The sequence below is a fragment of the Pelecanus crispus genome, chromosome 14 (assembly GCF_030463565.1).
Source record: "Pelecanus crispus isolate bPelCri1 chromosome 14, bPelCri1.pri, whole genome shotgun sequence".
Taxonomy (NCBI): Eukaryota; Metazoa; Chordata; class Aves; order Pelecaniformes; family Pelecanidae; genus Pelecanus; species Pelecanus crispus.
In genome coordinates, this window is record NC_134656.1 from 11,931,756 (window position 1) to 11,946,670 (window position 14,915).

General features: G+C 47.0%; 1 protein-coding gene across 1 annotated transcript; it reads right to left on the reverse strand.

The window, feature by feature from the left end:
- Window positions 1-326: 326 nt before the first annotated feature.
- GHRH (growth hormone releasing hormone) lies at window positions 327-6,899 on the reverse strand. The gene is made up of 6 exons (XM_009482718.2): window positions 6,825-6,899; window positions 3,441-3,540; window positions 2,485-2,619; window positions 1,487-1,591; window positions 732-869; window positions 327-390 (listed from the first exon to the last, which is right to left on the reverse strand). Exons 2-6 carry the CDS (start codon window positions 3,518-3,520, stop codon window positions 327-329), a joined length of 522 nt encoding a protein of 173 aa, XP_009480993.1. The 5' UTR covers window positions 3,521-3,540; window positions 6,825-6,899.
- Between the last annotated feature and the right edge of the window lie 8,016 nt (window positions 6,900-14,915).

Consider the following 14,915-nt stretch of genomic DNA (forward strand, 5'->3'; position numbering starts at 1 on the left):
CACTCAGGCACACAGTCTCAGATAGTTTTACAAGGCTGCTCTTGGTTGCTGAAAGCCTCTTCCCAGACATCCACATGTGGTTTCACAACACTTGTGGTCTGTCTGTTCAGACTAACAGGACTTTAGGTACTTGAAAAAATTGACTGGGAGTTTTTTCCCTTTAAATTGCAGCAAGCACCCTTTTTCATGGACAGCAGGGAGCGTTAGCTTTGCTAAAGGAGAGCCTTCAAACTGCTTGAGCAGTGCAGCAGCAGTGTGTTATGTACACAATTGAGCCAGGGAACGGTACTCACCAGAACATGGGGAGATGAAAAAGGGAGAAATATTTACATGAATTTAGCCAAGGTGCTGGGAAAGCCTTCTAACCCACTGCTGTTGATGTCCTGAGGCCTGTGAAAGAAGAGGACAGGGCAGTGATGGCATAATTGGGATTGAGAGAGAAATCTTTTTTCCACTCTATTTTACTAAATCATGAGGGTGAGAAGACAGCACAGTGATGTGCTAGAGTGTGTGGTGCGGGCTGGCTCAGGACAGGCTGTTCCTTATCTGCACCCTACTCACACACATAAGGGAAGGGCTGGGTTATGGGGTCAGGTAAGAGCTTTATTCTTTCTCTGAGTGTATCTGAAAGATGATACTCAATCCAGTAACTTCATATCTGGAAGCCAGGCAGCACTAAGGACCTTGTCTTATTCCTGCAGTGAGCAGATAATGAACTGATTCCCACCTACCTTTGATTCTGCAGAATGGCTCCCAGGAAGTCCCTTAGTACCATCTGTTGGTGGTAGCGGCTGTCCATCAGGATGCTGTCAGACTGGCGCCTTGTCAGAAATTGGTGCACCCCTTCTCCTGGGCTGTTCTCACTGCTTCTGTTATGCAAAGATGAGAAACATCTTTTTCTCAGAGATGCTTTTTTAGTTCCTTACTCAAAGCTTGGTCCAGGCTGAGCAGCACAGCCAAGGGAACCTGCTGGGTCTGAGCCTGGGGCTGTTCTGCATCATTTCAGTAAGAAATTGGTCAGCTGTATTTGATCCTGTGTTAGGAGAGGGATCAGAACTGGCTCATATCTGACTAGTTGGTCTTATTTAGTGGCAGCCACTGATCTATCTAGCCACAGCTACCTGAGTGGTAGTAGAGAGGCTGTTTTCTGTGTTCAAACCAGGCCAGGGATAACTGTTTCCTACCAGTGAATGATCATTGCAACTATTATTTGCAAATATTATTGCTTCTTGATATTATGGTAGAGCTCTCAGCTGATCTGACACTTATAGCCTTGGAGGAAAGGATTAATTAGGCTGCTTAGTGATAGCTGTGATTAGCGGGATCCGAGACATAGGGATGCAGGATGCCCTTCGGGATGTGGAACAGCAGGAGAGGTTGCTTCTGTTGCAGTGGAAGGCAGCTATTTCTGCTACATGCATGAAAGAAACTGCCCAGTGTAGTAAGCAAAACATTAGCCCTAAGACAGCAAAGTGCTGTGGCTTACCCAAGCCGCTTGCCAATGATGGTCTGTAAGAATTTGCGGGCAGAAATCTGCCCCAGGAATTTCCGGTAGTTGTCAGTGAATATGGCATCAGCATGGCGTTGCATCCTAGGGATGAAAGACAAGCACAAGGTGTGCTCTCTGAGCTAGCAATGAACCTTCTACGTGAGAAATGGGTGTTTCAGATGTCAAAATACACCAGATGTAGCACTGCTGGGATGAGTGGTGGGTAACCATAGCAAACGCTTTTTGGTATTGGACTGTGTTAGTGTTGGAGGGTAAAAGGACTTGAGAGAGCTCAGTCCTGACAGGGAGGCAGCAGGCAAAATAAAATGTCTGTTAATCAGTACCCACACTAAAACAAGTAAGGAGAAGTGCCTGCAAACCAAAGGTAAGGTGAGAGAACCAGTGGAAAGGAGGAGGAGAACCAGAGGCTGGGAGAGGGTAGAGCTGGGGCTGGGACATTCCTGTGCTCTACAGCAGCACCATCACATCTTGGGAGGGCTTTGTCTGGGATAGGGTGGCAGGAGCCTCCAGCAGGTCTCTAGCCTGTGGTTAGACCCAGGATCCTGAAAATCCATGGGCGAGGGAAGCACAAGCCCTTTGGCTGGTCCTCAGTGTTGTAAGGATGAGTCTTCTGTGCTTCAGACAGAAATAAACATCTCCATCTCCTGGCAGGGGTGGAAAGGAGAGGCTCTAACAACCATACAGACAGATCCCCAGAGAAAAATTGTTTTCTGCAGGAGTGCTGGGCCTGTGACCCTGCCCTTGTCAGTACGTCTCTGCTGCTGAGAGCCAGCTGGACGTGGCTCTGGACATGGGTGATGGTGAGAGCTGCCATGGTCCCTGCTCTGGTTGCAGGGCTCAGCTGGATTCTCCCCCTGGAGCCTGGACTTTGTGGTGCTGGTGGGGCTAAGGGACTGCTGGTCTGTTCCCAAGCTGGGGGAAGATCATAATCAGTGTACTCTTGCTGCAGCGGGGCTGAGAGGTGAGGTACAAACCTTTTCTCAGTGGGGTCTGCTGACACACCCTCCACCTCCTCCTGTTCCTCCGCCGTGGGGTTATGGCTCTGCAATAGGCTGCTGTGCTGTAGCTGGAAGTTCACGGCCTTGCCAGCAACCGGCTCTGGACTGTACCTGCAAGACAAACGCAAGGCATACTGCGAGACATGCTCAAGTGCCAGTTGGGGATCAGTCTTCTTGACAATTACTCCCTGTTCTCCTGCTTTTCCTTTCTCCTTTTGCCATCCTCATCTCATCAGTAACACAAGTGTTGTCTGTCACAAACTGCCCTGAAGCTATTTCAGCAGTGAAAAGATGGTTGATAGAGCTGCCCCAAACACAATTCCCCTTGCTGAGCTCCCAACATCCTTGAGTAAAATTCCAGTGATTCTGGTATCATTATGCCATGGCTTTGGCACAAGGCTAAAGCATTTTCTGTGGGACATTGCAAATCCACACTGTAGAACCCAATGCTCAATTTTGTGCTTCCATTGATTTGTAGTGGTAGGAAGTAATATTACAACTTCTAACAGTCGAAAAGGAAATACCTGAAATATTAATAGGCAGCTCTTGAGTTCATGTACTAGAATATCTGCAGTTCTGATTTCAATGCAGGTGGCCTGCAGGCACAAATTTTAATCAGCAATGGAGCTGGAGGTTCTGGCTGCTCTGGAGATTGCCAGATTTCCCTTTATAGGACCTAGCATTCAATTCCAAAATCAACTACTCAAGCTGAAATATTCCATGTCAGGTGCCTGCCTTCTTTGGAAACTGCCCCTAGGCTAGCAGCGTTCCCAAAAAATTAATCCAGGGTAAAGAAATAGGTTTACCAACGCACATACAGTTCAGCTGGCTTTCAGAAGTGGTGGGAACCTTATTCTGGCACGTGCTTATTTTGCGCAAGGTCAGAGATGAGGCAGGGAGTGACAGCGTGGATAAAACACTCAGCAGCATACCTGAGAGCTGGGTAGAGAGGAGAGGAGATGGAGCATGCAACTAAATGCAGGAACAGGAGCAGGGTGGTCTTATCCAGCATCTTCCACCTTTTGGGGTCACCTGAAATGCAGAGCATTCTAAGTCAGTGGTCGTGAGATGCTCAGGGCCCGGAGGGGAGGCCAAGTGCCACCTTTGTGTTCTCAGTCCCCCTGCTCACTTACCAGCACCAAGGGACTGGAAACATGCCTTTGTGTTTGTGGTTATGGTGTTTCCCAATGCAGAGATGTCTTGACGTGGAGAAGTCTTTGCTAGGGCATGCAGTTCCTGGAGGCAGTGACTGTGTGTGAACCCTCAGGGAGCTGGCACTTCCCTTTCATGCTGTGGGACCCCCTTATTGACCTGTCCCCCTGCTGAGGTTGAAGGAGAGCTCTCAGGCTGGGGCAAGCCCCAAGGACCACTGCACAGGCTGTAAATACCAGTGTAAGAGTACCTGGAAGCTGGAGGGCAGCAGTTAGCAGGGGCTGCCAAAAGCAATGGCACAGCCTGCACGGGACCATCTGTGACCAGCCCCTGAGACCTCTCCTGCCCTCTGGTCTCCTGGGGACGTGTGTCTGCTCACATGGCTGTACAGCATGGGTCCATGCAGCCAACTGGGCTGCCTTGCTGGCTGTCCAGAGATCGGGGAAAAACAGGGAAATCCAAATAAAATTCCTGGGCAGAGGAGTAATATCAGCCCGGAGGTAACCCTGGCAAATCCACTCCCTGGAGGCAACAGTGCTGAGTTTGATCAGCCTAAACAAAAAGCAGGCTGCTCCTTTAGTCAGTGTGCTTGGGGAGAGGGGGGACTGGACCGAAATAAGTCCCTTTGGGAGAGCTGAACTGCTGCTGTTTCAAGAGTTGCCCCCCCGCCACTCAGCGAGGTGCCTACACAGCTCTGAGCACCCGCTTCAGTGGAAGGTGAGGTGGGCTTGAGCCGCGCATGTCTGCTGTCCGACAGACAGCTGCAGTGCTTCGCATCCTGGGGCTGGCTGACGTGCTGTGAATGACTCAGGACAGAGTCATCTGAGGTCGCACACCCTCGGGAGCTAAATGTGATGCCTTTGTCATTGGAAGCAAGGGGCAGTAAGAAGGTATTTCACTGAACGATCTTCTGGAGTTTTGATTGAAAGTGATTGATCTTTTGCTCAAAAAAGATTCTTTAAGAATGTAGCTAGAAATCTTTAATATCGAGTTTCCCAGTTCCCTGTCTTATTTTACACAAGAAAAGAGCAGAAAGATGTTTGATCTCCGTAAGAGAAAAAAACACTTTAGAATATTTTTTTTAAAACCTTTCAAATTTATAACAATACTTTGTTGCAAAAAGAGCAGTTTCCAAATGGAAGGGGTTTGGTGGGGCTTCTAATTTCCCAAGCGAACTTTCCAGGCAGTGGGTTATACTGACGGTGGTGGCAGGAGGGGGCCCGTTCTGATGGGAAACATCAGCAGTGAGCTCTGTTTTTCTGCTCCAACATAGCTGTCTGCTCTTCTGAAAGGGTGGGAAGGCTAATTAAGGACTGGTGCTTATGCACATGGGTCCGATCTTGAAACTGTGCAAGTTAATAACAGAATTAGTGGCAGTGTCAGAAGTGCATGGACAGACAGGGGCAAGGTGGTGCACTAAGAAATGGGGTTTCTTATCACAAACTCATTCTCAGCTTGGTCCCTGTTTCCAGCTGCTCATGCTCCCAGCTGGGGGACCAGCAGCTTCCCCATCTGTTCCCCTGGGAGCAGCACTGTTGCTCCTGGCTCCAGCAGAGCTTCTTGCAAACACATGAGTAGCATCCCCTACCTCCGATACCTGGTCTCTTATGGCACCACTCTGGCCCCTCAGAGAGCCAAGGAATGCTCAGAAGAAGCAAAACAGTGACTTTGAGAGAGACTTACAAGGCTCCTGGTTTTAGGGCAAATTTTCTGCCTTTTTTTTTTTTTTCCTTCTTCTTTTTCATTTGAACTTGAAAAAGCATGCCTCCTTTGTGCCTCTCTCCCCTAAATATCTCCAAGACAAATCCCAAATCAGATCTCTTTCTAGATAGAAATGATCTAAAGCATCTGCCAGGAGATACCAGGAGACTGTGGCACCAGCATCTGTAGACAGTGCCAACCAGGAGATTTAATGAGTACCAGGAAAGCTGCTATGTGAGCTGAGAAGTGAAATATCAATGTAAATTAAAAGAAATCCTAGTCCAATGTTGTCTGCTTCCTTTTTTTCTTCCTAGGATACAGCCCTGATTACCACTTTCTTTCTGTACCTGGTTTCTCTTCTTTGAATGCTGGGTTTTCCTCCAGAATCACTTTTTGTCCCTTCAAGATTTTTTTTCTCTTCTCTGCTGTTAATTTCTTCATGATATTTTTTTTTCCTTCAGTTTCTCATTTTGCCTTTCTTCCCCTGTCTTGCTTTGTCTTCTCTCCCTTCATTACAGTCTGCTTCTTTGGTATTTCTGTCTCCTTTTTTCCCTTGGGAAGGAGCCTGAAATGAAAGTCTTAAACCCCTTCCCCAAAGTGTCTGCTATTTCAGAGGAGAAACCAGAGAATTTAAGTGTCACCCTGCATACAGGCAGCTTGACAGCTCTGCAAAACCTTGTCACCTTTGAAATTCTCCTGACATGAGGGACACCTTACTTTCCATTCTGTCAGCATGTGAAAAAATAATTAGTAAGTAAATTCCCCTTAAGATGAAGAGCTTTTAGCGCTATTCCAGAAGATAAAGCGTAATAGCTTCATTCCATCCTGTGCAACGCTAACAGCAGCATTGTGACAATGAGATGATGTTGGAGAGATGGGGTAACTATCTCTTACTGTTTCTGAAACCTTAACCTGATCAGTCTTAAAAATACCACTGTGTAGATGAAACGAAGCTTTTACTGTGTCTGTGGTTTTATAAAGTTCACACTTTTATACTGTGAAACACTACATTAGAAAAGCAGAAATCCTTTTAAGTGCCTTACTCTGCCTCACTGTAGCTGGCTTCACGTTACCCGTAACACACCATTGCATTTCTCCTCGCACTTTGGTTTGGCTCAAACACAGTTTTATTGATGGGTGAGTAAAACAGCACTCATTTTCCAGGAAGGAACTCGCATCAGTATAGCAAAAGAGGAAAACTGTGCTACAGCTAGTAAACATCTAACATGTTTTTACAAGGCTCATCTATAGTATTATTCTATTGATTTGCACTTATCGTGTAGTTCAAGTATTGTTTCATTCTGTAACTTGGTACAAAATATCTTGTATGGTACAAAGGATATTGTACCTGGTAAAGCTAATTACTGATGCCAGCTTTGTTTGCATTTCAGTGTACCTTAATTGTCTCCAATTTCCAAATAGACGTTATCTTGTTAAATGCACATACAGAGACTCACACTTACTGTTCCCCTGGAAAACAAGCTCTTCGTAGATCGGCTCCTGCTCAGGTGTTCCTTCCCCTGTTGCGTATACAACTTCTTCTCTAGATCTGCTTCTGTGAGCCCTGCGGGGTCTGTCCCCTCCGTGCGCTGCCTGGGCAGGATCCGGGACGCGTGCTGAGCAGGGAGGACACTCTCGGATCTCCCCCCAGCTTTCCTCTGGCTGCCAGGGAGGTGCATCTCCTCTTTTTATACCTGTGCTCCCTCAGGAGTCCTGTGGGCTTCTACGCGTCAGAGAATCAATTATTCTCCTGAATTTCAAAGGCTGTGTTTAACATCCTCTTTTTTGTGTGTGCAAGGATGCAGGCAGGGAGATTGCAGGAAGAGGGTTATGCCTGCAGTTGAGGGTCATTTGCATGCTTTCTCTTTATCATTCAAAGAGTGAAGAGCAAATAATAACAACAATAATCTGGCAGAGTGAATGACAAATTTGCTTTGCAAGGTAAACTTCTCTTTCCCTTTGCAATTGCATTTTTTCCTCCTACTCCACAATGAGAGTTAACCATTAATACTTTCTCACACTGCCTGCTCAGGAGGGTTTATCTATTCCCTATTTTCTTTTTCTTTGATTATCAGCCTTTTCCTCCTTCTGCTTTGTTACTAACACCTGCTAGCATTAGCAGGTCAGTTCATGCTTCAGTCCCTCACAAACATTACAGCTTCACATCAAGCACACAAAGCAGCTGGAGAGCCCTGCTCCATTCATGCACTCTGGAAAAAGGCAAGGGTCTTCCCTGGGGTGCTGCATGCGCTGGCAGCGGTTTTCATTCCTGGAACAAGTTTTATGAAAGCCCCATTAAAAAGAACACATAGCCTTGGTGCCAAGAAGACCAGGACAGTTCAGAGGAGTTAAGAATGAGGTGCCAGCATGAGCTCCACCTGTCAGATTTTTCGTATTAACTTTATAAAGCCCAGAATTGATGGGGACCCAGACCTTCCTGTCTCAGGGCTTGCATGACTCGATGCTGGGAAGAAGTTTCAGCAGGTGAGATGACTCATATCTGCCTGCTGCAGAATATCTTCACCTTGTTACCAGAGCACTCGCTGCAGCTATCGATGGCAGAGATGGATTGCAGGGAAGGACAGCGCATCTGGTGTGCGTGCCTGTGTGTGCAGGGGGTCAAAAGCATTCAGTGCTAGTCTAACTCTCTGCCGTTGCCCCTTTGCTTCTTGCCAAGGTGAGCAATCAGCACTGCAATTATGTCTCACTTAGTGAAGCAATACCCTCCTTCCAAACCATGGGAAGTAAGCAGTAACCCAACAGTTGGAAAGGCTTGAGTGAGCTCAGCACGCCAAATGACTCTGTGGAGTTAAATAAAAGTCAGTCTATACGTAGACAGATGTGTACCTGACACCTTTGGGCTCTCCCTGCTTTGAGTGCTCCAAGGGCTCACGTTTCCTTTGGTATCAAATCAGGCCCGGGACACTTCACAGAGAAATCATGAAAAAGGATTGAACGGACCCTTAAGCTGACCCTGAACTGAGCAGCTGACCAGGGGCCTTCTAGTGTAATCCAGAAACAGAACAATAACATGAAGAGAAGGAAGAACTACTGCCTTCCTCCAGTTGTAAAAAGAAGTGGCACCAGCCTGTTCATGGGGAGAGGAACTGCTGTGCAAATTGGGCAGGTATATCATTTGTATCATCTACTCATGAACACCGGAGAAGGGGATTTCTGGGTAGCACAGAGCAGGTTTTCCAAAATCCCTGTACTGGTGCACATAGCTGCACACAGTCTCTGCAAACTGGAAACGGATTTTTGTTTGCTTTTTTGAAACAATCTGTTCGTGTTCTCTCATGTGTGAGGCACCAATTTTTCAGCGCGACTTATTTTTCTTCCACTGTCTTGGTGCTACACTGGCTGAACAGATGAATCAGACCATGCTGTTAAACTAGTCGAGAGTGAATGCTATTTCAAGGTATTATCCTACAGTGTGGTTTTGAGCTAATTCTCTGTCCACCTGGCCCATTGCCTTACACAGAGCTGCTGTAAGATACCGGGCAATATCTCTCAGATCAAGGGGAATCAGTCTGTAATTGACTTGTTTATAGCTGCCTGCTGCTCAGCTTGGATTAGGAGGGCTGTGATCTGCATTCATATCTCAAGTGAGCTGCTTTCAAAGAAGGCTATATAAAGCTCCATCATCCTAGGAGTTTCCTTGTGCTCCCTGGTTTGGGTTCCTGTCATGCACAGCTGGACCCAGCAAGGCTCACACAACAACAAGCTCTCTTTATGACTTCAGATTAATTGTGGGAGGCAGCAGAAATTTCTAAAAGCCCTCCAGACTCTGTCAGGTGTATACAGCTTAGGAGTTCTGAAATAGCATAAATAGAGCAGCTTTTCTGTCCCTGGAATTTCCTGTCCCAGCCTTAGTCAAAACCTTTGTATCTTCCCAGGACCCAGAAAGGTCATTTCTGGAGCTCTTCCACCAGACACCTTAAGCTCTCCCTCTGGCTAGCGAGGCTACTTCCTCTGCAGCAGAAACAGCTGTGATCCCCACTGCTGCTGGCAGTTCAGCCTCGGCTTGACACCCACGATGGGTGCTCTGGCTGCTAATGTCTCTGGACGAAGATGCTACAAACTGTGATAGGATCCAGTGTTGTTTGGAGCCAGTTTTGCATCCATCCATGTTGCAGTGTATATTTGAGCTGGCAACTATGGTGTTTGTTCTCAGAATTTTTTTCAGTAGGGCAGTCATGCAGATAGGGCTGGAACCCCCTGCATGTGCAGGAGTGTGACTCTGGCTGCAATTATGCACTCCTCACAGCCTGAAAGCCACTCTGTGCGTATCAGTGGCATTCAAGGTCTAAATGTACTAGATGTGTGACAGCATTCCTCATGGGAACTTCATTTTAGGGGTAGTATCAATAATAATTTGGCACAACAGATGACAAACTTGTTTTGCAAAATGAACACCTTTTTTTTCTTAAGAATATCTCTTGATTTGTCCCTAGAACCTTCCCAGTTTCTCTGCACCTCTCCTCCCTACCAAAGCTAGTGTTGTCAGCATCCACAGGCTCCCAAAACATGAGGAACATAACATTCAAATTACCTCCAACAGATCATCACTTCAGGTTATCAACGCACAGTGGTAACTGTCCATTTGCCCTCTAAACCCAAGCCTACACCACTGCAAGCCTGATGGGAGTCTAGGCCAGGTACGAGCTGCCACAGGTACCTTCTGCAGCAGGAACTGCCACATTTCAGTCACATCCTAACCTCCCTAGGGTCCTTGGGTGAAGCACATGCCAGCTAGTTTTATTTTAGTGCCAATCCTTTGCTGACAAAGGACACAGTGTTAGGATCCTGCAGCAATTTCCCAGATATTGATTTCCTCTTAGCTTTACCTCCTCCAGTCTCCATGTGATGCTTTAAAAAATTGCCCTTGTCTATTCCAGGTGCACAACATATAGCTTCAGATAAGCTGACAAGCATGTGAAATGGTCCTGCTCACCTTGTGAGGTTGAAACTAAAGACAGTAAGAACTAACTCATCAAATGGCAAAAAAGCCCATCCTGTATTCTCAGCTACCAAAGCTTTTCTGCACTTCTCCAGAATGGCACAGATGGTGGGTATTGGTCCCCAGCTTCTTCCAATCTCCACTACTCCTGAGAGAGTCCCACACACTTGTTCCCTCTGGTTTTCTTTTACTTGAGAGATGTGGTGGTGACTAGCTTATCACAAATGCCCTAATGCTAAATTAAACAGAACTGCCTAAGATTAGAAGTTATATTTTTTGCCTAGGTTTGCCATCTTAGAGGTAGGATGGACACATTTAGGTTCAAATGTCATACACCAAGTGGCAGGACTAAGGCGCATTATAAATAAGTTGATCATCAATCATTTAATTACATTGTCCATTATTGGTACGTAGACAGTAACTTTCATTCCGAAGTTCTTTGCAAAAATGCCATCATTTCTGTGGAAGGCAAGCAAATAAAATGAGATGAGAAAGACAAGATTTGGCCTGTGTTGCCAGTTACTTTTAAGGAAGAAACAGAGGACCCAAAACTTAAACCCAGCAGGTGTGGTGAGACTTGCCATTAGAAAATCATACAAGACTTGGTTTCTCCACCTTGGAAGGATATAAAATGCTGGGATTTGGATCTTCAGATCCTCCAGATTCAGTCCTTTGAACATGAATAGATTTCCCAGAGACAATTTTCCCTTGAGGAATTCAGATTGGTAGGAAGCTGAATACAAACATTTCTCAAAATAATCCCAAGGAGTCCCTCTGGATGAGAGCACAGTTTGCACTATGAGAATGAATCTGAAGCAAGGGATCAGATTAAAAATAGACAAATCAGTAATTTGAAATGTGCAAGGAAGTGCTATCAGAAAAGACTGTCTCATAGAGTTAAAAACCTGTTTGAAAAGCCTACTTAATCTTCAAACATTAACGTGTCACGGTGACTACAACAGAACAAATGGCACCAGCCTGTGAGTTGTGTATCTGTCAGGAGGCCTGATGAGCTCTGTGGGTGAGATCCATTTATAGAGCCCATACCTGTCTGGCTCTGTTTATTTCCTAGCAGAGCTGCTGGAGCATTTCAGCATCGCCCGAGTGAACTGCCAAGAGTTTCAGCCAGATGTCAGCATGTTACACTCAGCTGTAGGCTGGAGAGTTACTGGTTCCTGAATTTCTGCCTCTCTAAATACCACCTCCTTCCTCTTCCAACCCTGGCAGCAAGAGCTCAGATGCCAGCAGTGAATCTCAGTAATTAAGGAGTTTGTCTTTGGTCTTACCACTCTCATTTCAGTTTGGAAAGGAGCCTTGGCTAGAAGGTTACACAGCACATTACAGCCAGAATCAATGAACAGGGAGCGCTGGCCTCAGTCCTAACCCTGCCACCAACTTGCAGTAACCAGGCTCACAAAGGTCCTTCAGCTGCCAATTCTTGGGTGCTGGTGCCCAACTTCAGGACCTTACTCCTGATTTTTGGAAGCACCGAGACCTTCATACTCTGGAATGGAGAGGCAGTGTAGGAAAGGGTCTGTGAAGGCCTACCCTCTGCGCAAAGGGCTCTAGTGACTACCCCAACAACACCCCTTCCCATCAGAGCAGGCTGGGTGTTGGTCTACATATTTTCTGTGACTTGGTTTCCCATCAGAATCCAAACACTGCTATTACTGCTCACATTGGTAAAGTGCTTTGAAAACTTCTGATAAAAACCAGAATTTGAGTGAGATGTGTTACCACACATGGAGAGGGAGTGAGGAAGGCCACGTTTCCAGTAAGGGCTGAAAAATGAAAGCAGTTATTACTAATTTTTTCCTGGCTGAATAATAATACGCAACCTGAGGATGAGAAGAGCTTGGTGCACAAGGATACGGTACATGTACAATGAATGGTAATAAATAGGTCTCACTGCAAAGACGTGCAGGAAATACAGCAACACAAACCAAAGAAGAAATGTAGGAAGAAATAAAAAAGCTAAGGATGATTTGGATTTGGAGAAAGACTTCGTGCCTGAGCTCTGTCTCTACTTAGAATTGGGTGCTGACATAATTGCCATTTCCGCTTGTTGAACCAATTTTAGCTTTGAAACCCACTCTCGTATGCTTTGGAAAAATATCTTTTTTTTAGAAAAAGCTTCCTTTTTTATCATTTCACAATCAGCTGAAATGAATGGGTCTGGTGCTGGTGAAAGGCATGCAGTCAGTGGGCTAATGGCACCACCTGCTTGCAGTTCGAAGGCTGAGGGTCTCCTGTGCAGAGCCTGGCTTTGCTGTAAAAGTGTGTGATGGTCTCGGGGTGGGGGACTAGCAGTCCCCCACCTGCCTATTTATACTTAGAATAGTCGTGCCATTTCTGATGGGGAAGAGGAAGAGAAAGGAAGAAAATGTACAGTACTGCTTGCAATCTAAGTGTGTATTTTCCCCTTCACCTGCAAACTTCAAACTGCAAGGATCAGAGCCAGTGGGAAGGTGTGTGGACAGCAGCCCCACCAAATTCAGTGTACTGGTAGCACTGGGAAGAATTTATTCTGGCCATTTAATTCTGATAGGATCTCTCCTGACATTCACAAGAATTATTCCTCTGTCCTCAGTTGTTTTGTGTCCTAAATAGTCAGTGTTTGGGAGCTGAAAGGGCAGAATCTATTTCCTTTCCTGAGCTCTGGGTTTATCCCTGAGCCAGTACAGCCACCCACCAGGGGCAGGGAAAGCTCTGGTAATTATTTAAGAGTAATTTTTTCTTAGGACTTTTATGCTAGAAGAATTGTTTTGTACGAGTGTCTCTGGCCTCTGCAACTCACAGCTGTGCACATTCTCCAGTTGTCTGTAAAGTCTTCTCCACTAAACAAGATGAAAGGTTTTTAATCCAATTGCTCAAAACCTTGGCAATTGTTTTCATTAATACCCATTTAATTCATATGCTTGGTAACAGCCTAGAAAATTCTTTTATTACAAATGCCATACCTTGCTTCCTCAGTAGATAAGTAACCAATCAGTTTTTAGGCTCTCCAGTAATACAGCTCTGTAGCAAAACTAACCTGGCACTACTGATATTTTAGGGTTAGGAAAAGGGCAAACCGAATCAGATTCTTTAAATACCACAAACAAGCAAATGAGCAAATAAAAAATGGCACAAGCCATTTTTCCCTTTGTAGTTCATCTTATCGAGACATCTCCATTTCAGAGCTGGATACTGCATCAGGACATTTAAAAATAAATAAAAAATCCCCGGCAAGAGCAAAGACAGAAGCACGCATCTTAATTGTTGCTGCCAGAGCACTTCAAAAGAGCAGATCAAAACCTTGTGGATAAAGAGAAACCCACCAGGACTGAAAGGCCACGCTGTTGATGGCGAGGATTAAAATGGTCGCACTGATTTAGGGGGCGAGTACATTAACCTTGAGGCATAAAGGCTCAGAGTGCTTCACTTCCAGAGTGGCCAACCCAGGCCTGGCCGTGGAGACCCGCCGGGGGGCGGCACTCACAGACGCCCATGGCCGGGGCGGGGCCCGCGGCAGCGTGAAGCCCAGCGGCCTCAGAAGCCTTTGGGAGGACCCCGGCGGCGGAGCCCTCCCGCGCGCCCGGCCCAGCCGGCCGCAGGGCCGCCCTTAGCAACGCGGCGCCCCGGGCGGTTGCTAGGGGCGGGGCGGAGTGCACTTCCTGCCGGGCGGGAATCACTTCCGGGGCGGTGAGGCCTGGCTGAGAGGGGAGGTGAGCGGGCTGGGCGGCCAGGGGTCAGCTTCGGTGGCTGGGGGGGCTCTCGGAGGGGTCTGGAGCGGCGCGGGGATCTGCTGGAAAGGTCTCTGTTGGGAAGGGTGGAGCGGTGGTTTCAGCATCGCCCCGGCCCTCCCTCGGGTGCAGGGGAGCTTCGCGGGCTCCGTGACGGCCCGCTTCTCCTGCTGCAGCCGGGGCTGGCCACCGCTGCTTGCGGGAAGAAACGGCATAGAGCTGCTCTCTCGAGAAGGGAGGAGGAACTGGAGGAGGAACTGTGGGTGTCCCCTGGTCTGAGGCTGCACAGCTTCTCCTTATAGCCCTCGGGCACGGCTGGCAATCCCAGCTGCCTGGCGTCGGGCCCGTAAGCCCACAGATGGGCTCCTCGGCCTCACTAATGGTCTTGTTTTCAGCGGTGCTAAGCACACTCAAATCCCCCTGAAGCCAGTATGAATTGGCCAGTCCCCATTCCAACACCTGCTAACTAATTTCAGAAATCCAGTGTGAGCTTTTTTTGTCCCCTCATCCTTTGACAGAAGCTTTCATCTTCTGCACTGATACTGTTGCTCTTTATTTCCACCCCAAGAGGAAGCTAATATATATTACTTGAAGTGCTCCTGTGGTTTTGTCCTACGCTAATTATTTATATAGTGCTAGGTCTTGAAGATGCTAGCTGGGAAACTCAGGACAGTAAAAAGAAAGGTTTAAGTCTGTCCTAGCTCTGTTTGAGATGGCTAATTTATGGCCCTGATCCTGAAAACATGTGGTTATTGATCATAGGGCCTGATCCTGTGCCCAGGGGGACAGCTGCATCATCTTCCAGTGGTGTCACTGAGCAAAAGCATGATCCTGCAGCCCTGAGTAGCCCCTCGCTGGTTCTGTGGTAC

What these genes read in the sequence shown, in the direction of transcription:
- GHRH (XM_009482718.2), bottom strand. Translation starts at nt 3,520, where the DNA reads ATGCTGGATAAGACCACCCTGCTCCTGTTCCTGCATTTAGTTGCATGC. An exon ending in CCTCTCTACCCAGCTCTCAG is followed by an intron (nt 2,620 to 3,440) that starts GTATGCTGCTGA and finishes TTTGTCTTGCAG; the next exon opens with GTACAGTCCAGAGCCGGTTG. An exon ending in GCAGACCCCACTGAGAAAAG is followed by an intron (nt 1,592 to 2,484) that starts GTTTGTACCTCA and finishes TTTCATCCCTAG; the next exon opens with GATGCAACGCCATGCTGATG.